Source organism: Nannobrachium achirus (assembly GCF_963921795.1).
Source record: "Nannobrachium achirus genome assembly, chromosome: 4".
NCBI classification, from domain to species: domain Eukaryota; kingdom Metazoa; phylum Chordata; class Actinopteri; order Myctophiformes; family Myctophidae; genus Nannobrachium; species Nannobrachium achirus.
The window spans coordinates 58,463,591-58,489,809 of NC_137813.1; the positions used below are offsets into that span (position 1 = coordinate 58,463,591).

General features: G+C 43.0%; 1 protein-coding gene across 1 annotated transcript in view; it reads right to left on the bottom strand.

Moving 5' to 3' along the window:
- Positions 1–26,219, bottom strand: part of rab11fip4a (RAB11 family interacting protein 4 (class II) a) — a gene marked incomplete at both ends in the record, with an annotated part of 140,162 nt that overhangs the window by 18,145 nt on the left and 95,798 nt on the right. The window contains 5 exons of the mRNA XM_080723417.1: positions 1,475–1,591; positions 3,107–3,142; positions 17,390–17,521; positions 20,505–20,666; positions 23,632–23,798. Coding sequence (XP_080579543.1) covers positions 1,475–1,591; positions 3,107–3,142; positions 17,390–17,521; positions 20,505–20,666; positions 23,632–23,798 — 614 coding nt within the window. The remainder of the gene's footprint in view (positions 1–1,474; positions 1,592–3,106; positions 3,143–17,389; positions 17,522–20,504; positions 20,667–23,631; positions 23,799–26,219) is intronic.

Consider the following 26,219-nt stretch of genomic DNA (forward strand, 5'->3'; position numbering starts at 1 on the left):
CTGAACATTAAAATATCGTCATAAAAATCGTCTGAAATGTAAACTGTAAAAGTCAACTTTTTTTTTTTGTTCAACCATAAAGTACGGCCATTCATCCCTAATCATTTTCATTTTTTTTCTTAAAAAAAAAAAAAAGCTAAACGGGTGTGCAAATATGGTGATAAGTACAGTAAATGAATTGCAATATTCAGTGCAATAGCATTTCTTATCAACATCGTGCAGCCTATTTACAGTAGCCGTTTTTTTAATTATTATTATTGTTGTTATTGTTATTGAAGAAGATTTGATCCCATTACTTGGGGAATGTGTCTATGCGTGTGTGATATAAATAGCTGCTATGAGTCAGCAACGAGTGTATGTGTGTGTGTGTGTGTTTGTGTGCGTGTGCGTGTGCGTGTGTGTGTGTGTGTGTGTGTGTGATGTCCAGTGGTGTCCATTCATTTGTTGTGAGAGGCCTGCAGATTGCAGGAATGCCCAAGCCAAGAGCTGATAAGGCATCGGCAAAACTCTGTTAAAGGACAACTTTAGTTTTTTTACAACAAGGGTTCATATTTTAGATTGTAATTAAAGAATATAAAAGATGAGCGTTAAATTGATTTCATTTACTTCTTTCTATTGTTTTAGAGATTCTTATTTCAGTGTTTGTGGGCATGCATACATTTCATGGTTGGATGTGATGTGGTTGGATGTGACTTATGGGGGCTAGAAGGGTTACTGTAAATAGCAATAAAGAAACTGCTCGCTGATTGTGTCTAAAAAGACATATTTAGCCACTTGTACGCATGCCCCCATGCGTACGCATGCCCCACATTTTAGCACGGTAAACGCGATAAAACAATAGAACGAAGCAAATGAAAACATTTTAACATTCACTTTTTCTTTTCTCTAATTACAATCTAAAATATGAACCCTTGTTGTAAAAAAACAAAGTTGTCCTTTAAGTGTCAGCGATAATTGGCAGTCGCCACATACAGAGGAAACAACGCTTCCTGCATCCGTGATCCGTATCCTGAAAAACGCTTATTGTTGAGTTTCCCAAGTTTGTGCATCTAATAGTGCATGTATGTGTGTGTGTGTGTGTGTGTGTGTGTGTGTGTGTGTGTGTGTGTGTGTGTGTGTGTGTGTGTGCGCGCTAGGGCATTAACGACTTGTGATTTTTGCAAGTCGACTCGACTCAGTAAAAAGTTGAGTTGAAGTCGACTTTATCGTTTGATGACGTCATCACGTCACACACGACCCTCCAATTATTTTGGGTTTTGGGGGGCTCCCCAGATTCCCCAGCGGAATAGAGGCGGAAATTGTGAAAATAGCCGATCTACATGCTCACAACGCCTCGCGTCGCGAGGCGTTGTGAGCATGTAGATCTGCTATTTTCGCAATAGAAAGTCCTTTTTTTCAACTTCGACTTTCGACTTTCTCTGGTGGGAGTCGACTGAAATGGACTGAGTCGACTTGTCGACTTTTTGGTCAATGCCCTTTGATTTGGTTAATCACCTTCTCTGTGATGTCCAGGTCACAGGAGTCGATGCTGTCGGCGAACAGGTCCTCTGTGCTGCCCTCACTAGATCCAAACGCGTTGTGGAACAACTGGCTGTAGAGGAGAGAGAGAGAGAGAGAGAGAGAGGAATGCTGCTGTGTTAAAGGTGATACACCATGAAATTTCACTTTTCCTATTTTAAAACCTTTTTTTGGGGTCCTACTAGCACCTTCTATCCTCACAAAGTCCCATTTCTGACCGTTGTGTCTTTCTCTGGTTTTGAGAAGGCGAAGGTTAAAAGTATCCCACGGGTTCTCAAAACAGGCTGTCCAGATTTGCTGCCGATTGTGACGTCATATGCCGATTGTGACGTCATCATAAAAAAAAAAAAAAAAAAAAACTTTTTTTTTCCAAAATATTTTTTTTTTCCAAAACATTTTTTTTTTTTCAAAACGATTTTTTTTTTTTTGGGGGGGGGGGGGGGGGGGGGGCGCAGTTCAGGCCAAATGTGGTACTGCAGCTGAAATGCTCTGAGAGCCATTCAAAAATGAGAGAGGCTCTCTATTCAGGAATGGTAATTTAGCCTCAAACCTTTTGAAAAACGTTTTTTGGGACATAAACAATATGACATAAATACTTTTTAAATGCATGGTGTATCACCTTTAAGTGGTCATATGGGTGGGCCGGGAACACGTCCAACATTTACCACTGGGCTCTGATCCAGAAAAGGTTGTGACACACTGGTTTAACCACTGAAAACCGGGATCGCGTCTGTGTCGCGTTAGATTTGAACCACCTTAACCATTGTTTTATGCCAGGGGTCGGCAACCCAAAATGTTGAAAGAGCCATATTGGACCAGAAAAACCCAAAACAAATCTGCCTGGAGCCGCAAAAAATGATAAAAGCCTTATATATCGTCGTTGTCGGGTGGAAACTTTGTGCGTTCAAAACTTGTATTCATCATTTAAAAAATGAACTAAACTAGTGAAAACAGCCGATCTACAAGCACACAACGCCTCGCACCGCGAGGCGTTGTGTGCTTGTAGATCTGCTGTTTTCACTACTTTTGTGCGACAGTCTTGTATGATGAAGCAGGGCTTTAATTTGCGAAAAAACAAACAAATTTGAAACTTGGAGATACAAGGTTTCTGCCCGACAGTGACGATAAAAAAAATCGTTAAAACAATTCCATTTTCATACATTTTTGAAAAGCTCCAGGGAGCCACTAGCGTGGCGCTAAAGAGCCGCATGCGGCTCTAGAGCCGCGGGTTGCTGACCCCTGTTTTATGCTTTAACTATTGAAAGATAGCAGATATTGATCTGCTATTCATGAAAAATCGTGAAAATGCGTGCAAGTCTTTGAATATCTTTGACCGACATCTAATCTAAATCCCTCCTCTGAATCAGTGGTTCTCAAACCTTTTCATGTCAAGGACCCCGAAAATTACAGGTATCTGGCCACGGACCCCCCATCTCAAAATATGTTGTTCCAGGGACTCACAGGGATACACAGAAAAGACAGTTGGGTATTTAACTTTATCATTGTTCAATATTTGACGTGCAAGTACCTCGGGGAAAAAGTCCACACTATTCCCTCGGTGTGTTGGTGGTGTGTGGATGATACCTACCGTCCAAACGCTGTACTGGAGATCTTTCGGTTTGGACTGAAACACAAGAGAACAAAGAAAGCAACAACGATAATTTAGAAAAAGTACAATTTATTTCCATTCGGCAAACAGTACACACTGCTTGCCATCAGGGGCGTCAATTGGGTATGGCAGGGGTATGCAGCTGCCATACCTTGGCTACAGGGGGAAATAATAAAATGTACTTTTCATTGTGCCTGTTGCTAAGGTATGGCAACATGACTGGTGTCATGCACGCGCGCGAAGGCGCGCGTGCAAGACACCAGTCATGTTGCCATACCTTACCTTTTTCTGAACTGACGCCACTGCTTGCCATGCCTATTTCGATACGCATCGCGATACATGGTTGACGATACGACACATGGATGATATTGGTTCATTCATGGCGATATGATGCGATTCTATTCAATGCTTTTAAATTGATATCGTAACTATTTAGCAAAGACATTAAATCTGTGTGAAACGTGTCAATAGGGCATGTTTTTAAAGGGAAGAATCTATTATTATGGATATAAATAAGTAAACACTGTGATTATTCAGCAAATACGTGGACATTATATTACGACACGTGGACAAACCAGCACCTTGACAGGAACACAGAGATTACACACATTTATCGATAGACCGAGAGTAGCTTTATGGAATGGAAAAGTAATTAGACCCCTCTTTTTCATTGTTCCTCTTTTGCTAAATACAAGGCATACTGTAAATACGTAAGTTTCCATACAATCGATTATTTCCGTTGTAAAACGATGCGATATACAGAGCCAAAAGGAACGATATTTGCTTTTGCATTTCGATATAGTAGATCGCTGCAAATTAAAAAAAAACGATTTTTCAATTCAGTTACTATATCGTTACTCCCCTACTTTGGTGTACAACGTGTCACACAGCCACAGAGAGACATTAACAGCCAGCTAACAGTTATTAGGGCTGTCACGATTATGCCATTTTACATGACGATTATTTGTCACTCAAATAATTGCGATTAACGATTTAATTGTGTATTTGTCGGTTGACAATTACATTTCTGTTTGGCTTTTAGGCTTTGAAGTTGCACATGGCAGATATGACACATAACCTAAATATGCAAAGAAATTACTGACATATTTGACAACTATATGCTTAAAAAAGAACATTGATAGTGGAAATAGCCGATCTACAAGCTCACAACGCGTCGCGATGCGACGCGTTGTGAGCTTGTAGATCGTCTATTTCCACTATTTTTTACTTCTTTTTTTAAATATATGAACATTTTTCAACATGGAAACGATTATGACGATTATGAAAAATAATCACGATTATTTCAAAAAATCACGATTAGACGATTATGTAATAATTGTGACAGCCCTAACAGTTATACGACAGAGGATCTGTCTTCCTCCCTCATTGTTTGGGATGATGACGGATCTGACCTGTGTGCATCGATGCAGTCACACGTCTAGCTCATTCATCCACCCAGCCCTCATCCCCACGGCGACACTGTATGCTCTACTGTCCCTTACCCCAGTGGTTCTCAACCGACCCGCTAAATCGGGGGTCAGCAACCCGCGGCTCTAGAGCCGCATGCGGCTCTTTAGCGCCACCCTAGTGGCTCCCTGGAGCTTTCTCAAAAATGTATGAAATGAAAAAAGATGGGGGGAAAAAAAAAATCTTTTTTGTTTTAACGTTTTTTTTATCGTCACTGTCGGGCAGAATCCTTGTTATCTCCAAGTTTCAAATTTGTATGTTTTTTTTTTCTTTTTCGCAAAGTAAAGCCCTGCTTCATCATACAAGACTTACGCACAAAAGTAGTGAAAACAGCAGATCTACAAGCACACAACGCCTCGCGATGCGAGGCGTTGTGTGCTTGTAGATCGGCTGTTTTCACTAGTTTAGTTAATTTTTTAAATGATAAATACAAAACAAAAGTTTTGGACATACAAGGTTTCCACCCGACAACGATGATATATAAGGCTTTTATAAATTTTTGCGGCTCCAGACAGACTTGCTTTGGGGGTTTTTTTGGTCCAATATGGCTCTTTCAACATTTTGGGTTGCCGACCCCTGCGCTAAATAATCACATTTGAACTGGGGACCCCCCCACCCTGACAGGCACTAGGAATTGTAGGAGTTGAGACATTATATTTAGTTTGACTCGGACCACAGATAAATATAGGCTATTATATTTGACAGTTTGGTCACAGCTTGCCCGCGTCCGTGTAGACATGTACACGTGCAGACGTGTATACAGTCTATGGGCAAACTCATAGACCGCAAAAAAATGTGTTATCATGATGTCATCATGTCACTGTGATGTCAGGGGAACCACTCTACCAGAATGGGTTTGCCGCTCTGACATTACACTCTGGCTTCACTGTGATGTCACACAACAACACAACAGAATCCCTTGTATGCCCATAATTGGAGTTCCCTGGTCTCATCAATATTAATGATGCCCTGTTAGAGAGATCCCTGTGATGCCAAGGGGAACAAATGCTTTGTATGCCCATATATGGAGATATGGAGTTCCCTGTGATGCCAGGGGAACACATCCTTTGTATGCCCATATATGGAGACATGGAGATCCCTGTGATGCCAGGGGAACAAATCCCTTTTATGCCCATATATGGAGATCCCTGAAGTCCACATACCTGATAGGGCGAGATCCCTGGATCCCCTTACTAGTAATATAGATTGCTGAGTACCTTTAACACAGTAATTGTTCTTTTTTTTCTTCTTCTTCTTTTTTTTGATATTAAGAAAAGTTCTTAACTCTTATACTGCTTTGAACGTTCCTGTTCGCCCCAATCCTCCAGGGACGTCTGTGCCAATACGCCCGTTCGTTCGTTTGATGTTTTTTATGGATTATGATAAAAGTCGTCCTTGCGCAACTTTTGAATGCATAATTGGTCGTCTGTGTCATTTTGAGGACAGCCGGAAACCTTTCATAAAAAAAAAAGTAAACAGACTGTCCTGGCTCCGCCTGCCCAGAGCGACTAGCTGCCAGGGGCGTCAATTGGGTATGGCAGGGGTATGCAGCTGCCATACCTTGACAGGGGGAAATAATAAAAATGTACTTTTCATCGTGCCTGTTGCTAAGGTATGGCAACATGACTGGTGTCTTCACCAGACACCAGTCATGTTGCCATACCTTAGCTTGTTCTGAACTGACGCCACTGCTAGCTGCTAGCAGCATTGAGGGACTATATTGTTTTATGCATCGGGCTGTTAGTAGAGAAAGAGAGAGAGAAACGTTGGTAAAAGCGATCATTTTGTCGGAAATCAGTTGTTTTATAGTATTAGTAGTATAGTAATTGTAGTAGGTAGTAGTATTTAGCAGTACTAGAATATTGAGATGTATTAGGCCAACTCAGCCTCAACTTGCTGGTATCATTCCGCCGAAGTGCGACCCAACCCCCCCTGACCGATAGAAATAAACTTTGTTAGAATTAGGATTACACAACCTACCCGTGTTGGTGACCCAGGACCAGCGCCCATGGTGGTGGTGGTCGTGATGATGACGATGATGATGATGATAATGATGATGAAGAAGAGAAAAAGATCACTGTAGCCATTGTTATTGAAGATAAAAAGATTGAAGAACGTAGGACGTCATCCGCTCCCGACCGGATCAAAAGCCCGAAATTGGAAGCGATCCCAGACTAAGATGGTGCCAGTCGCGAAGAACCGGGGTCCAAACATGGATCAAGAGCCTCGTGATATTGTGGAAACCGATCCCGACGGAGCTCGACCCCCGTGTAGGATGGATCCCCCCGCCCGGGGGCTCACATCGCCGCAGCAGCAGAGACCCATGTACCGCCGCGAAAAGACGGACAAACTGGGCGATTTGGCCAATGAAGAATGGCTTCCGCGTAGAGACCCCTCGGAGAACAGAGGCCACGATTCTACTGTCCAAAGTAAGACTTCCAATCCAGTGCATGTATGTATTGTATAGTTGTATACTGTATATAGTTGTATACTGTGTGATAACAGAGCATCCGTGTGGAACTGGAAGCCTGGGATGGGGGGATGGTCAGTGGGTAACGGTTTTCCATTGCGACGTGTTGCCACTCCGACATTGGGATCCGGTCTAGAGCCCGCCTACTGCATCCGGCTATTTACACGTACACATACATGCAAGAAATGTTTCCGTATCCGGACCGGATCAGTAACTTGATCCAAGCAGTTAGGATCCACGTGCTTTGTTTGTTTTTGTCGCTACTCAGGACACACGTGGAGTTCCTATCACGCGCGTGCACGTACCGCGTGTAGTGTACGTGCACTGCACAGCCTACTAAGATTATTTGATGGGAATTTAGGATTTATTGGCTTAGTTTGTGTGTGCGTGCGTACGATGCGTGTGTGTGTGAGAGAGAGGGAGAGGTTTCTTTTTATCGTCATCATCATCATCATCATCATCAGTAGCTGATGATGTAGCTTTTCAGTTCAATTCAAAGGAGCTTTATTGGCATGAGAAAACATACGTTTACATTGCCAAAGCAAGTGTTACAAATAAAAACTGTTGAAAATGGGGAACATAGTTGGAGGGAGTACAGCTTTGTGTAAACAGAGCTATGTTGCATTGTGACATTTTATATAGGTATACAGGGTATAAAGGGAATTTCACTGTGACAGTAAATGCATGGTAACTATTTACTATAACTGCATTTTATGTTATATATGAACTTATTGTAAGTCATTTGCTAAATGTCAAAATTGTAAATTGATTTGTTTAGATATAAACTATTTGATATTTTCCTGGCTATGATTTTAGATGATGAGTCGACGATGATGATGAGCCTACTTCTTCATTTCCACATCGTGGTCGTCCAAGGACAAGGATAGGTAAAGAAAAAACAAACTTTTTTCTGTAAATCAGACTTAGCACCATGCACATGCTCACATAGACATCAAAGGGGGCTTGAGCCCCTGCCCTTTTATCCATCTGTAAAAAGTGCCCTCTCCAGACCATGAATGCTGTTTTTACATAATTACTATATATATATATATATATATATATATATATATATATTTGTGTGGTAAGCAGGAAGTGCATAGAATGTTAGAGAGGCAGGGGTTGACATTTCTAAAACGGCCTTTTGATGAAAATAGTAGGCCCCCAACCTCCACGCATTCTGCTGTGACGCGTTGTGAGCTTGAAGGTGTACTATTTTTCATGTATTTTATAGTAATTATGTATTTGTATAATTTACAGATCGACCATGGGCTCGTGTACGAGTCACACAAGGATGTGTGTGTGTGTGTGTGTGTGTGTGTGTGTGTGTGTGTGTGAGAGAGAGGGCGTCACGCATTCTGCTGTGACGCGTTGTGAGCTTGAAGGTGTACTATTTTTCATGTATTTTATAGTAATTATGTATTTGTATAATTTACAGATCGACCATGGGCTCGTGTACGAGTTCAGCAGACCCGGTGGAGCCCTTCCGGAGGAGCCTGGCTGGAGTGAAACAGAATGGAGCCCCAGGCCCTGTGCAGGCTGAATGACACACACGCACGCACGCACGCACGCACGCACGCACGCACGCACACACACATATACACTCTGTAGACATGTAGTGTCACAGTGAGATAAAGAGAACCCTGAAAGCTGAAGCAGGATTCAGGCTGAAGCTCATGTCACTGTGTCAATGTTCTGCACTGCTCTTACTACTGCTCTTACTTCTCTTACACACTAAAAGTGTGTAAAAAGACACTTTTTCTTGTTTTTATTTTTTTGAATTTGTTTGTAAACAACCACTGATCATAGGTGTGATGTTACTGAAGCCAACAATAAAAGGCTAAAGAGAGATTTCTGCCTGAAAATGTATTCTTCACAAAAATGCATTTTTCTCAGCTTTATGTTCTCAAAGAGCTGTTTTTAGGCCACATTCTGCAGCTTCTAGCTAATGAACAGAACAAGATAAAAGCTCGAAATCTTTTTCTGTTGCAAAGTAGACATTCTATTCTACGTTGCCATATAATTGTTGTCTTTATAGTCGAAACCAAATTTCTCCAGTAGGCCTTCAAAGATGAGCGACAATTCTCAATTTAGCTGGCAGTGGATGGAGCTTTTTGTTCAATTCTGTGGCAGTAAAAGAGTTAAAAGTCCTTACACTGTCACTTCAATGTCATCTGGGGACCGTCCCAAAATCAAGTGGGGACCACCCCTGGGGATCCCGACCCACAGGTTGAGAACCACTGCCTTATCCCATGAGTTGCAACAAAGCAATTTGTTAAGACTCAGATTTGACATGATTCAGTGATGCAGAGAGGCTTTTTGAACACAATTTGCATTCATTTACTTAGAGAAAGGTTGGGAGAAGCGAACAAAGAGACCGTATACACTACATGACGTTTTTAATTTGGCTGCTGTGTTACAAAATGATTGTTTTGTTTTCGTTTTTCCTTCGTGAAAATTGTGCCTGTCATTCAACTTGCGGCTATACTGTATAAAGAAGCTTAGGTATGGATTACAGCAAAAATCAAATATCACGACTGAAACCAGACATCTCAACTTTGAGATCAGCATTTCCAGGAGGTCCCCTGTGCACGCGCAAAAAAAATATCGTTTTTTTTTCTCTGATTTTACTCATTTTTCTACGGTTAAAAATGGTTAAAAACGGTTCTGCACCGCGGCCGAACCATTTTAGGCATGCATGCCAGGCCCGAGAATTTCCGCCATTTTGAAAAAAAAAAAAAATCAATCAAAAACATTTTTTTTTCAAAAAGAATTTTGGGCCCCAAAAAAAGTAGTAGGCATGATAGAAATCGCGAAATTGCATGTTTAACCCCCATAGCAACCCCATCTATCAAACATGGCAGCCATTTTTGTTTACTTTTTAGGAAAACATAATGGCTTGTATCTCATGAATGCCTGAACGGATTTCCATTCGGATTTTTTTGTTTGAAAGCTGTGAGCAATGTGAACACACGTGGTGCATTATCTAGGCATGGGTGTGCATGATCCGTGCACTATGAATTACATGGAAGTCTATGGAGACCAGATGCAACATTGAGTACGAAGGTATGTTAAAATGGCGGGGAATGTGTTAATATAATCGGTTTAATTTATAGCACAATGTCTTTCTTACCTATTTGGGAGAAAGTTCTGTCACTATCACAGTGAGACACACAACAGCCTGCCTGCAGGCTGCCGTGTGTCGCACAGGCTGCAAGATTGACAGTTTGACGACGAATGAGAACACACTTATTTGCATCGCGGGTCGCAGATCCGGTTCTAGACCGGATCCAGCCGGATATGGCAAGCATTTGCGGGAGCGGCCGGGGTTTCCGGGAGGTTCAGTGCCACTCGCGGGTGTGCGGGAGGAGACACTGATTTCCGCAACATCCGGGAGACTTGGGATGTCTGTGAAACATTTTGTCCTAATGTGTGATTTATGTAACAGTGTTTCAGAAATATTGTAAAATGATGTTTTAATAGTATTGTTCCTGCTGTTCTACATGCTGCCGACCAGGTGGAGAAATCACAGACTGAGGTTTCAACCTTTGATTTAAAAAATGTAGGGTTTTATGGAAGATACATCTGCACACATTGCTAGTTTGACCACTTCAAATGTTCTAATCTTAATATCCCACAACCTTAATTAGAATTGCCCTGTGTGTGTGTGTGTGTGTGTGTGTGTGTGTGTGTGTTTCCATCTGTATCTCCACGTTCAGCAGTTGTTCAATTGTCTAAAAAACATAATACAAAAATCAATAACGCATGTACCTTGCCCAACATCAACTTTATCACCTTCAGATGTGTCTCTACTTCTCATAATCCCCAAATGTTTAAAATATTTCCCCAAATTTTGGCCTGTAGGCGGCTTTGTCCTGTGATGCGATTTACATCACAAATGGGCGTCGACAAGCAGCACACTGCCTACAAGCAGAGATGGAGTGAGGGGGAGGGGGCAGTTCCAGAGAGAGCAACATCACGGTCTGTCTGCTTCACACCAAGGGGGACTAACAGGCACACACACAAAGGTGCCAGGCCCCCGCAGGGGGCTGTAGGCTAGTAGTTTAATAACCGAAAATAGCCTATCTACAAGCTGCATTGAGACCTTGTAGATTGGCTGTTCGTGGCGACCGACAACTTAATCAATGAGTGAATGTCTTTTGAATAATAATGTTGTTTTTTTTTGTTTCTTGAAGGACATTAAAAAAATTTAAATAAAAAAATTAAGCACACGCATGCACACACAGACACACGCACACGCAAACGCAAACGCACACGCACACGCACACGCACACACACACACACACACACACACACACAGTGTAGTAAGTGTAAGCAAAGAAGGTCAAGGTGGTTTGCAGCGGGGTTAAGGGTGGGTCAAGGGATTGTCTAGAGAGATTAGGCAGGGTAATCAGCACAGTGTGTGTGGGTCTATATATGGACCTGGCCCGTTTTGCATAACATGTTAACATGTCACACTGTTAAAGGACAACCTTGTATTTTTGGAGCGGTGAAAGCGCTCCCAATAGACAGGTATGTCCGTGGCTGGCTGGCTGGCTGGCTGGCTATGTGGCTGGGTATGTCTGTAGCCTGGCAATACCTTGAGTGGCCACACATGTTAAAGGAGGGGCGCTGTTGTGCAGGCACAAACACACATACAACACACACACACACACACACACACACACACACACACACACACACACACACACACACACACACACACACACACATACAGATTCACCGCTCCACTTCGAACCGAGGTTTGATTTTTTTACAACAAGGGTTCATATACATTTGAGGAAAGAAAAGATGAGTGTTAAAAAGGTTTTCATTTACTTCTTTCTCTTGTTTTAGTGATTTGGGGTTGGGGGCATGCACGCATGTGTGTCCGTGTGCGCGCGTTCAGCAGAGTGTCCTTTGGGAGTTCAGGCTGTCCTCCTCAGTCTGTGATGCATATTGAGTGGATAATACACCCTTTACTGACATTAATATTACTATGTTATATTTAGATGAGGACACCTACAGTTGGGAAGGTTGACGTTAAAAACTCACTTGCTGCCATTTAACAATACCTTCGTACTCCAATCCTGCCATGAGTCTCCATAGACTTCCATGTAATCAGTAGTGCACGGATAATGCACACCCATGCCTAGATCATGCACCACGTGTGTCCACATTGCTCACAGCTTTCAAACAAAAAAATCAGAATGGAAATCCGTTCAGGCATTCATGAGTTAACAGCCACTATGTTTTCCTATAATGTAAACAAAAATGGCTGCCATGCTTGAAAGATGGGGTTGCTATGGGGGTTAAACATGCGATTTCGCGATCGCTATCATGCCTACTATCGTTTTTGGGGTCAAAATTTTTTTTTTGAAAAAATGTATTTATTATTATTTATTTTTTTCAAAATTCTCGGGTTCCTCGGGATGGCAGGGAGGTACATCGCGAAATTCTCGTGTTCCTCGTTTTTGGCAGCAAATGAGTTAAGGCAGCTATTAACACGCACACACGCGTGCGTGCGCGCGCACACACACACACACACACACACACACACAGTGTTGTAAAAAGTACTCACATTTTATACTTAAGTAAAAGTATCAATACAGCAATATAGAACTACTCCATTACAAGTAAAAGTCCTGAATTCAAAATGTACTTGAGTAAAAGTATGAAAGTATTGGCATCAAAATGTACTTAAAGTGCCAAAAGTAAAAGTACAAAATGTTTGAAAATAGCAGATCTACAAGCTCACAACGCGTCGCATTGCGACGCGTTGTGAGCTTGTAGATCGGCTATTTTCAAATAGCCAAGGGATAAAATAAGGCTAAAGTGGTTAATATATGTTTTTTTTTATATTATAATGTATAACTGCAAAGTAACTAGTAGCTAAGGTTTTCAAAAAAATGTAGCAAAGTAAAAGTACAATATTTGGATCCGAGATGTAGTGGAGTAGAAGTAAAAGTATTAGAAATTGGAAATACTCAAGTAAAGTACAGATACCTCAAAATTGTACTTAAGTACAGTACTTAAGTAAAAGTACTTAGTTACTTTACACCACTGCACGCACACACACACACACACACACACACACACACGCACGCACACACACACACACACACGCACACACACACACACACACACACACACGCACACACACACGCACGCACACACACACACACACACAAAGGAAGTAGGGCAGAGGCAGTCTTTGCTAGGCACTGGGCCACGGCTATTGGAGAGTTCATTGTGTATGTATTTTGGACGCAGCTTCCCTCTGTGAGGAATGGAGGAAAGTGGATGTGTCATACTATATAGCTCTTAATTATCTTTGAGTTGTAGTTGTATGTTTTTTTTTATACCACAAAATGCCCTAGCACAGGGGTCAGCAACCCGCGGCTCTAGAGCCGCATGCGGCTCTTTAGCGCCACGCTAGTGGCTCCCTGGAGCTTTTCAAAAATGTATGAAAATGGAATTGTTTTAACGATTTTTTTTTATCGTCACTGTCGGGCAGAAACCTTGTATCTCCAAGTTTCAAATTTGTATGTTTTTTCGCAAATTAAAGCCCTGCTTCATCATACAAGACTGTCGCACAAAAGTAGTGAAAACAGCAGATCTACAAGCACACAACGCCTCGCGGTGTGCTTGTAGATCGGCTGTTTTCACTCGTTTAGTTCATTTTTTAAATGATGAATACAAGTTTTGAACGCACAAAGTTTCCACCCGACAACGACGATATATAAGGCTTTTATCATTTTTTGCGGCTCCAGGCAGATTTGTTTTGGGTTTTTCTGGTCCAATATGGCTCTTTCAACATTTTGGGTTGCCGACCCCTGCCCTAGTACATGAAAAGGAATAGAGGGTATGCGAATGCATAAAGTAGGCGTTCCCGCATAAGTCTGGGTATGATGATGTCACACACATACCCTCTATAGACGGGTTTCTTGTTTACAAACATTGAGACTAAATGCACAGCTGACTGTATCATGCAATCAATTCCGTCCAATCCCCAAACCTGTTGTTTTGGGGAGCTGCTGGTTTCATTGGCTAATTTTGGCGCCGAACCCTGCGCGCGCATCTAGTTTTATCAGTGAAACGTGGACCAGAAACCCGTCTATATACCACCACCTTCACCGCCATACAGCATGCACATTGTTGATATTTGGATTTCCATCATTGATATGATAATCCATCATCAGGGGCGTCACAAGGGGTAGGAAAGTGGGACTGAGTTACCGGGGCCCAAGGTGGAGGGGGGGCCCTAGTAACTTTAGCCATTGAAAAATAGCAGATATACAAGCTCACAGTGCGGCACCGAGTGCCGCGCTGTGAGCTTGTAGATCTGCTATTTTTGAAAAGTCGTGAAAATGTGCGCAAATCTTTGAATATATGTATTTTTTAAGTTAACATTAATTTTGTAACTAAAACTTTGCTTCTGGGGGGGGTCCCTGGAACTAAATATTTTGAGATGGGGGGGGGGGGGGGGGGGGGGGGGGGTCTGTCACACGAAAAAGTTTGAGCATCACTGACATGGAAACATAGGTTTCTTGGCACACATTTTCACGATTTTTCCAAAAATAGCAGATCTGCAAGCTCGCAGCGCGGCACTCGGTGCCGCGCTGTGAGCTTGTATATCTGCTGTTTTTCAATAGTTAACATTCATGGGGGGGGCCCGCAGTGAATCCTTGTACCCAGGGCCCAGAATTTGGTGTGACGCCCCTGTCCATCATTGTTGATAAGACTACATATCGCAGTTGTTGGGCAGGAACCTTGTATCTCCAAATTCTCCATATTTCAACCCTTTATGTTATTTTTCTGAACTAACAACCTACTTCAGCATACACAAGTGTCCCACAAAAGGAGTGAAAATAGCAGGTGCAAGCTTGTAGATCAGCTATTTTCACTCATTTAAAATACTATTCTTTTTTAATAATGTTAAAAAAAGGAACGGTTATGGACATTTTTTGTTTTTGTTTTTGTTTTTAGTTCTATTTCCACCCAACAGCAACGATATCCATTATGTAATCAATGATAATCCCTTTCTTTTTTTTTTCCTTTTTTTTTTTCTTTTGCATAAATCAGGGCTATTGAACACCCTTTACATCTGAGTGTTGGTTAAAATAATATTGAACCGATGGAAAGTAGAAAAAAGTGCTTGGGACAAAACCGCCTAACTCCTAGCCTCGCGTAGCCAGGCTTACTCATCTGCGAAGAGAAAAGCCTGGTGACAATAGAAGGCAGAAGACGTGAAGAGGGGGGGGGCTGAATTTTCCCGGAAGCTGTATTTTTGTCACAGTGCGGTGTTCCTGCAAACGTATTCCCTGCACGAAAAAAGCTGGTCTACGTCTCCTGCTCCGTCGGTTACGCTCGCAATAAACAATATACAAACAAAAACATTGATTCGAGCAATGTTACACCTATTCAGAGTGAGTTAAGAGCTACAATCTATTTTAGTTTTTTCGCTGGGGAATGTAAACAGACCCGCATCGCATGACGTAACTTCCGTTAACCGCAGCACTTCCGTCTCACACTTCAAGCCATATTGTCAACAGGGTGCCTAACTCCACACTTTCTGCCAAACCAGCTAGCCATTGAAAAATAGCAGATATACAAGCTTGCAGCGCGGCACCGAGTGCCGCGCTGCGAGCTTGTAGATCTGCTATTTTTGAAAAAGTCGTGAAAATGTGTGCAAATCTTTGAATATATATGTATTTTATTTTCAAAGGGTTTGTAATTCAAATTTTGCTTCTGGGTGGTCCCTGGAACTAGATATTTTGAGATGGGGGTCCGTGGCCAAATACATATCATTTTGGGGGTCCTTCACAAGGTTTGAGAACCACTGACATAGTAGTCTCTCAAGAACAGACTACCGTAATTGCCGGACTATAAGCCGCGGCTTTTTTCCCATGTTTTGAACCCTGCGGCTTATACAAAGGTGCGGCTTATATAACGATTTTTACAGCTAACGGACAGTTTGTTAGTTTTACAATGGTCTTTAACAAGGATTTATATATAGATTTATACAGCTAACGTCCACCAGGGGCGCTCTAGCAGGAAGCAAGAAGGACCCCTGCGGCTTATAGTCAGGTGCGGCTTATATATGTAAAGATTTGTTTTCTTTTCTAAATTTAGCTGGTGCGGCTTATATTCAGGTGCGGCTTATAGTCCAGCAATTACGGTAACTGAGCTCCAGTTAAGTGAAAAGGACCTTTTCTTTGACGATGGCTGGCCAGATTGCTGACATAGAAACATAGGTTTTTCAAAAAGTCTTAGAAGGATTCAAAAGACACTTATAGAATCGGGTCAAAATTCTAATGTTCACGGCTTTTAAAAAATAGCAGATCTACAAGCTCGCAGCGCGGCACTCGGTGCCGCGCTGTGAGCTTGTATATCTGCTATTTTTCAATAGTTAAAGCATAAAATAATGATACACAAAATGTGTACCCGTTCTAAATGGGTTAACTAATTTGGCGTGGGTGGGGGTTCAATATTATGCGTCATTAGAGTGACACAATTGCATTGCTTTTTCAACGCATACATAGGCATTGACTTTATTAATAGCTTCCTTGCAAAATACTCAACAGCAACTTTCTTACGGTGTTCACAAATCTTTACGATTATTATTATTGACCTGAATTTCCCTACGGAAGGTGGATCAATGAAGATTTGTCGAGGGTAGATATGTGTGAATGTGCGTGCGTGCGTGCAGGGGGGTCGCACCGAATTCTGGGCCCTGGGTACAAGATTTCGCTGCAGGCCCCCCCATGAATGGAAAATAGAAGATCTACAAGCTCCCAGCGCGGCACCGAGTCCTGCCTTGCAAGCTTGTAGATCTGCTATTTTTTTGAAAATTCTTGATAATTTGTGCAAGTCTTTGAATATTTCAAATCCTTCTAACGTTTTTTTTGAAAAAACCTATGTTTCTAGGTCAGTGGTGCTCAAGCATTTTCATGTGAAGGACCCCCAAAATATTTAGTTCCAGGGACCCCCCCCCCCCCCCCCCCCCCCCCCCCCCCCCCCCCCCCCCCCCTCCCCCAAGAATCAAAATTTGAGTTACAAATGTCCGCTTAAAAAAATACAGATATTCAAAGATTTGCAGACATTCTCATGACTTTTCAAAAATAGCAGATCTACAAGCTCGCAGCGCGGCACCGAGTGCCGCGCTGCGAGCTTGTAGATCTGCTATTTTTCAAGCTAGCTAAAGTATAAAATAATGAAGGCCCCCATCCACCTTGGGCCCTAGCGACTCAGTACCACTTCCCCCCCCTGGTGACGCCCCTGCGTGCGTGCGTGCGTGCGTGCGTGCGTGTGCGAGCGCGTGTCACCTGGCTTTGAGGTTCTTGAGTCGTGCTTCCAGGTCGTTGAGCAGGTTGACCTTCTTGCAGCACTGAGAGCAGTACACGTCCAGCTGCTCACTGCCGTACAGCTGACGCATCTTCTGAGGGGTCTGGCCCGCACTGCAGGGGGCACGCACACACACACACACACACACACACACACACACACACACACACACACACACACACACACACACACACACACACACACACACACACAATATAGTTTTTCAGACTTAAAGGACAACTTTAGTTTTTTACAACAAGGGTTCATATTTTAGATAAAAGATGAGTATTAAAATTATTTAATTTACTTCTTTCTATTGATTTAGAGATTCTTATTTTAGTGGTTGGGGGCATGCGTTTACAAGTGGCTAAATATGTCATTTTACACATAATAGGCCCATTCCCAAGATACAACGTACAACGCAACCTTTCATGGTTGGATGTGACTTTATGGGGGCCAGAAGCTTATTGTGTCTAAATAGACATATTTAGCCACTTGTACGCATGCAGCCCATGCGTACGCAAGCCCCACATTTTAGCACGGTAAACACGATAAAACAATAGAACGAAGCGAATGAAAACATTTTAACACTCACTTTTTCTTTTCTCTAATTACAATCTAAATTACACCTAGTGTGAGGTGAGCAGTGCTATTTATGAGATAATGCCATTAAGTGTCCCACGAAGCGTGGCCAATAGGACAACACACTTTGAGCCATTTGTGCCAAGATGTACCGGTAGACACATTTGTCCGCGTACAATTTACAGTTTAGGCATTTAGCAGACACTCTTAACTCACTTACTGCCAATTAAAAATGCCCTCGAGTGGCATTAGTGCCAGCCCTCTCCATAGACTTCCATGTAATTTGTAGTGCACAGATCATGCACACCCATGCACAGATCATGCACCATGTTTGTGCAGGCTGTTCACAGCTTTCAAACAAAAAAAAAAGATTGGAAATCCGTTCAGGCATTCTTGAGATAATAGCCATTATGTTTTCCTAAAATGTAAACAAAGATGGCTGCCATGTTTGATAGATGAGGTTGCTATGGGGGTTAAACATGCAATTTCGCGATTTCTATCATGCCTACTACATTTTTTGGGGTCCAAAAATTTTTTTTGAAAATTTTTTTTTTTTTGTTTTTTTTCTAAGTAAAAGTCGCCCAAAGTCGCTTGGCAGGGAAGCCCATAGTGAGAAAGTTGCTCTAAAAGTCGCCTGGCACTGTATGAGTTAAGAGCGACTTACAATAAGCAAGGTAATACATCAGGGGTCAGCAACCCGCGGCTCTAGAGCCGCATGCGGCTCTTTAGCGCCACCCTAGTGGCTCCCTGGAGCTTTTCAAAAATGTATGAAAATGGAATTGTTTTAACGATTTTTTTATCGTCACTGTCGGGCAGAAACCTTGTATCTCCAAGTTTCAAATGTGTATGTCTTTTCGCAAATTAAAGCCCTGCTTCATCATACAAGACTGTCGCACAAAAGTAGTGAAAACAGCAGATCTACAAGCACACAACGCCTCGCGGTGCAAGGCGTTGTGTGCTTGTAGATCGGCTGTTTTCACTAGTTTAGTTCATTTTTTAAATGATGAATACAAGTTTTGAACGTACAAAGTTTCCACCCGACAACGACGATTTATAAGGCTTTTATCATTTTTTTGCGGCTCCAGGCAGATTTGTTTTGGGTTTTTCTGGTCCAATATGGCTCTTTCAACATTTTGGGTTGCCGACCCCTGTAATACATCAATACAATAAGCAAGGTCAAGGTCAAGCAACATCAATACATCAAGTGCATAGAAACATCAATATAGACAAAAATAACATAGTAGGTAGACAGAGCACCTAATCAGTAAAAAGGCTATATTTAAACCCTAAAAAATGCTATCTGGCTTCCATGTATGGTCATTGGGGGGTAGGCGAGTGCTACGGTACGGACCAGGGACGTGCTGGGCCCCTGATTCAGCCCGGGAAAAAAGAGTTGGAGAGGCCCTCATTGCGCGCTATAGCGCTGCTGCTACTCAAAGATTTGCCATCTCAGATCATGACAAGTGACAAGCCAGTGGGCCAATTACATGAATTAGGCCTATATTTCGTTGTTGTCGGGTGGAAACCTTATGTGTCCATTTAAAAAATGATTTAAACTAGTGAAAACAGCCGATCGACAAGCGATATCGTCAAATGTGTACGTCTTTTGGTAAAGCAAAGCCCTGCTTCATCATACAATACTGTCGCGCAAAACTAGTGAAAACAGCCGATCTACACGTGTGCTTGTAGATCTGCTGTTTTCACTAGTTTAGTACATTTTATAGATGATAAATACAAAACGAACGGTTTTGGACACACAAGGTTTCCACCCGACAACGACGATACGCTATAAATATAAGGTGCTGGGAGTGAAAATTATAATGTAGGGGTGCCTCGGATTTATGGGGTGCCCTGAGACAAAAAAGCCCTGTGTTAACCCATTTAGGCCTGAACACATTATGACGCAATATTTTATGCTTTAACTATTGAAAAATAGCAGATATACAAGCTCACAGCGCGGCACCGAGTTCCGCGCTGCGAGCTTGTAGATCTGCTATTTTTGAAAAATCGTGAAAATTAGAATTTTGACCCGATTCTATAAGTGTCTTTTGAATCCTTCTAAGATTTTTGGGAAAAAACTATGTTTCTATGTCAGCAATCTGGCCAGCCATCGTCAAAGAACAGGTCCTTTTCACTTGACTGGAGCTCAGTTAGTCTGTTCTTGAGAGACTACTATGTCAGCGGTTCTCAAACCTTTTCATGTGAAGGAGCCCCAAAATGATATTTATTTGGCCACGGAACCCCATCTCAAAATATCTAGTTCCAGGGACCACCCCAGAAGCAACATTCGAGTTACAAACGTTCGCTTTGAAAATGCATACATTCAAAGATTTGCACACATTTTCACGACTTTTTTCCAAAAATAGCAGATCTACAAGCTCGCAGCGCGGCACTCGGTGCCGCGCTGTGAGCTTGTATATCTGCTATTTTTCCACCGGTTAAAGCGTTCAATAATTCTAGGCCTAAATTAAAGATTAAATGGTTTAAATAAAAAGGGAAGCCCTTCCTCCCTACCTGGAGGGCAGCGATGAGCCCAGGTCGGAGATGTTTCGGTTGTCGTCCTCGGGGCACGGGCTGCTGGGAGTGAACTCCACGTCCTCGCCCTCGCCATAGTCCTCGAACTGCTCCTCCCCCGAGATGACGGACGCCAACGCCGAGCCAATCAGCTGCCCGGGACTGTATATACGTGCACAGGAGGCGTGAGTTAACCCATTTAGGCCTAAGCATTATTGACTGCTTTATCTATTGAAAAATAGCAGATCTACAAGCTCACAGCGCGGCACCGAGTGCCGCGCTGCGAGCTTGTAGATCTGCTATTTTTTGAAAAAGTCGTGAAAATGTGTGCAAATCTTTGAATATAATGTATTTTCAAAGCGAACGTTTGTAACTCAAATTTTGCTTCTGGGGTGGTCCCTGGAACTAGATATTTTGAGATGGGGGTCCGTGGCCAAATAGATATAATTTTGGGGGTCCTTCACATGAAAAGGTTTGAGCACCACTGACATAGTGGTCTCTCAAGAACAGACTAACTGAGCTCCAGTTAAGTGAAAAGGACCTTTTCTTTGACGATGGCTGGCCAGATTGCTGACATACTGTAGAAACATAGGTTTTTCAAGAAACCTTAGAAGGATTCAAAAGACACTTATAGAATCGGGTCAAAATTCTAATTTTCACGATTTTTCAAAAATAGCAGATGTACAAGCTCGCAGCGCGGCACTCGGTGCCGCGCTGTGAGCTTGTATATCTGCTATTTTTCAATAGTTAAAGCATAAAATAATGAAACACAAATTGTGTACCTGTTCTGAATGGGTTAAAGGGATAGTTCACCAGGAAAATGTTTCCCATCGATTGCTGGAGAACTTGAGTTCATGGATATTGTTTTTGTTTTTGTCACATTCCTAAGGCAATGTATGGCTTGTTGTAGTCCTACACCCGCCATGTTGAGGACCAACACAGGTGCCCTGATTGGCGTAGAACATTAGTTCTATGCCAATCAGACAATCAGGGACGTGCTGGGCCCCTGATTCAGCCCGGGAAAAAGAGTTGGAGAGGCCCTCATTGCGCGCTATAGCGCTGCTGCTACTCAAAGATTTGCCATTTCAGATCATGAAAAGTGACAAGCCAGTGGGCCAATTACATGAGTTATATTTTGTCGTTGTCGGGTGGAAACCTTGTATGTCCAAAACCGTTTGTTTTGTATTTATCATTTTAAAAATGATTTAAACTAGTGAAAACAGCCGATCTACAAGCACACAACGCCCCGTTGTGTGCTTGTAGATCTGCTGTTTTCACTACTTTTGTGCGACGGCCTTGTATGATGAAGCAGGGCTTTGCTTTGCGAAAAAATGTACACATTTGAAACTTAGAGATACAAGGTTTCTGCCCGACAGTGACGATTTACTTTGTTGGCCGCCCAGCCCCCAAAGTGGAACAAAGGCCGACATTTTATTTATTTTTTCCCCCTAATGGCCAGCCTGGACCGGCCGGGAATGAACCGGCCGTTCGGGAGTTGTCCCGCTTTTCCCAATGGCCAGCACGTCCCTGCAGACAATTCAAACACCTGTGTTGGTCCTCAACATGGCGGGTGTAGGACTACATGGACACTTTGGGTGCGTTCGGAAACCCGCACCGGATGTGTGCTCAGTGTAGTGAGTGCAGTGGGCGTGACGTTGGAGAGTGCGTTCAGTGTGGCTTATTTACGAACGACCAGTTTTAACAGACAGCTGTGCGCTTTTTCACTCTGAACTTTCTGAAAAGCAGCAGTTGCTGCTGAGTATGCTAACGTAACGTTGCTATTAGGAGATGTAGTGTAGGTCTAATTCACAACATTGGCATACCTGTTGTTAATTTACATGTTGATGTGTGTGAAACTATCAAGCCCAAACGACCAATTAAGCTTCAAGTGCTGTATTTTGCGGTTATTTCCTCCATCGTTCACAGCTGAGAAGCATTCAAGAGTAAAACCAACCAATCAGAACACCGCACCACACCGCCAAAACCCATCTTCTGAGTAGGGTTGGCGAGTGTGTGCACTCAACACACTGGTGCTCCGCGCACTGGATTTCCGAACGACAACGCACCAAGTGCACCGAATAAACGAACGACAACATGGCCCACCAGTGCGTTGAGTGCGCATTTCCGAACGCACCCTTTGTCAAGTCCACTACCATTGAAATAACGTGTTTTTTTTTCAGTTGCCTCGTATTGATGTTCTGTGTATTTAATTCTTATTTTAAACGTGGTGTCAGTAAAAAGGAACATCTCAGGTGCAGTATAGTGACTGGGGCATATCATGTTTTTTTTTGTTTTTTTTTTACTATGTTTTAGCAAATTCAACATAAACAACCATATAAGGCGGGGGTCAGCAACCCGCGGCTCTAGAGCCGCATGCGGCTCTTTAGCGCCGCCCTAGTGGCTCCCTGGAGCTTTTTCAAAAATGTATGAAAATGCAAAAAGGTATTTTTTGTTTTAACGATTTTTTTATTGTCACTGTCGGGCAGAAACCTTTCAAATTTGTATGTTTTAAAGTAAATCCCTGCTTCATCATACAAGACTGACGCACAAAAGTAGTGAAAACAGCAGATCTACAAGCACACAACGCCTCGCGGTGCGAGGCGTTGTGTGCTTGTAGATCGGCTGTTTTCACTAGTTTAGTTCATTTTTTAAATGATAAATACAAAACAAAGTTTTGGACATACAAGGTTTCCACCCGACAACGGCGATATATAAGGCTTTTATAATTGTTTGCGGCTCCAGACAGATATGTTTTGGGTGTTTTTGTCCAATATGGCTCTTTCAACATTTTGGGTTGCCGACCCCTGATATAAGGGGAACCAGGGCAGGCCAAGGCAGAAAGAGCCTGCTGGTTGGTCAGTCAGGGACCAACCAGAAGGCCTCCCTATGGAGACCCAAAGAGTCTGCATGGGGTGAGTAATTGATATCCCTTTAATGGTTGGGCATTACTATAGCACTTTAAATTCATATCCCCCCCCCCAACACACACACACACACACACACACACACACACACACACACAAACAACACACACACACACACACACACACACACACGCACGCGCGCGCACACGCACACGCACACGCACACACACACACAGCCTGTAGTTTTAAACATAGCGTCTGACCTGTCCCCACGCCCCAGGTCACAGAGGTCAGAGCCGTTTGCGTGTTCGCTGCTGCTGTCCATCTCGCACTCTCCGTCCGCGCCGCCGTCGCCCTGCCCGTACGCACTGCATTCTGGGTAAGGTCGCGTGCACATGATGATGGGCGGCCCGAGCCTGGCTTCGCCGTTCTGCACGAGAACACACGTACGCGCGCACGCACGCACGCACGCACGCACGCACACACACACACACACACACACACAGGGCAAAACAAACCGTGAATGAGATTCAAATGAAAATTATATGACATTTATAAACGGTATGAACAACTCATGAGTCAGTGTGAAGGCCACTGATTGGCCCTTCACTGACCGATCAATTTCAAAGTTCTGTCTTTCCAAAGCCTTGCATTTATAAAGGAGAGTCTGTAGCAAGGGAGCTAATACAACCCAGCAGGTATACTCGCCGTCAATCGAAAGTATCATCAGGAAGTGCAAAGACGACACTTGATTAATAGTACAAGTTTGGGTTATGGATTCGTTGGGAGTATTGCCTCTGATAGCTTCACAGTACAATGTCCTCTTTGTCGTATATTTACACTCCTGGGGAATATCATTCAACAACACAGCAGTGTTGAGAGGAGGACATAAATTAATACATATCTTAAAGGCCTGCTGACACGCCCCGAAATTATAATAGTATGATACAGTAGGTCACGTGGTCTCTCTCAAGACGTTCTGAAACTATGAAACTCATGTCACAGTGTAATCTGCCCCTCGCCCCCCAACAACAGCTGACCAGTACAGTAAGTAGTCTAAGTACAGTACATTAATTTGATTGGCTTATTGCGCATTCTCACAATGACATCATAAACATATTAACTCATATTTTAAAATGACTTTTTTTTTAAGTGACAGTACCCCTTTAGATGACAGTCCTACTTTAAGCAATCATAAAATAGCCAATGGTTGGCGCATGGACTCACCCATCCACTTGATTGAAAACAATGTTTAAAACGAATGAATATCTTTATCATTTGGTTCATTGTTTTACTTCATCTCTCCCCCGTCCTGCTTGATGATCTCTTTCACTGTGTTTAAGGATAGTAAAAGCAGCTTCATTAAACCTCTGATTTACAGTCAGATCTCTCTGTCCATTATTATAAATGGATAAGGTGGTAAAAATGTCCGGGATGCTACGTTAACTACTCCTGCTGGGGACCCTAACCCTAACCCTTTTGGACAATTTGTCAAATGATATAAGAAATACACAAACGTTGTGAAAATAGCTGATCTGCAAGCTCACAACGCCTCGCAGCGCGAGGCGTTGTGAGCTTGCAGATCTGCTATTTCCACAATATTAATCTGTGGAACCGAGTCAAACTAACTGTAATGCCTCAACTCCTACAAGTCCAAGTGCTTGTCAGGGTGGGGAGGTCTCCAGTTCAAACATGATCATTTCGGGGGATCACGGCCTGAAAAGGTTGAGAACCACTGTTCTACACACAACAGGGGTGATCACAGTCTTAACACTATTGTAAGGTAGTGTTGTATTTGATTAAGCGATTGGATGTTGATTTAGGCTTATATTTCATGCAGTAGTTTCTCTCTCTCTCTCTCTCTCTCTCCTTCCAGGGTGCCCCTCTCGTTCAGCTCACACCCCAGTAAGCACAGAGAAAGAGACATACAGTGCTGTGTGATAATTGAGCATGAACACACACACACACACACACACACACGCACGCACGCACGCACGCACGCACGCACGCACGCACGCACGCACGCACGCACGCACCACACACACGCACACACACACACACACACACACACGTGTAAGTGGGTCGATGTAAAATTGCACGTGGCCACATGCAGAGGAATTTCACAAGCCATCCATGGAACTTTGACCTCTTGCTTGGTGTGTGTGTGTGTGTGTGTGTGTGTGTGTGTGTGTGTGCGTGCGTGCGTGCGTGCGTGCGTGTTTGTAGGGGGAGGGGGGATTTGGGTTGTCTCCATGGGTTGATGCACCGCGCTGGGACCCCGTAAAAAGGAGGGGTGTGGGGGGCACAGAGGTAGTGTGTGGATGCAGCGTGGCCTAGATCTGTCAGTGTGTGGTGTGTGTGTGTGTGTGTGTGTGTGTGTGTGTGTGTGTGTGTGTGTGTGTGTGTGTGTGTGTGTGTGTGTGTGTGTGTGTGTGTTAATAATGTATGTAACTGTCTGGCCTCACGTGAGTGTGGTACAATAATACATACAGTGCCACCCTCCCATAAACACATGCACACATTTGCATGGCATACAACAACAACAAAATAAGCACCTGCTCTCACTTAGCACGAAAAGGAATATGTGTGCATGCGTGCGCGCGTGTGTGCGTGCTAAGGATGGGACGATAAGCGATATTATCATTTATCGTCACGATAATCGTATCGTGGAGATTTAATTCATCGTGATATCGTCCTCCGTCGTGCACTGGGACCAATTCACCTTTTATTTGCCGAGCTGCATATCCGCTACCGTTTAAACCCTCTATTGGTAAAACGTACTTATAATATACGTAATATACGTTGATACAGCCTTTTTTTTCGCTCTACCAAATGTCTTTGCCAAAAAATA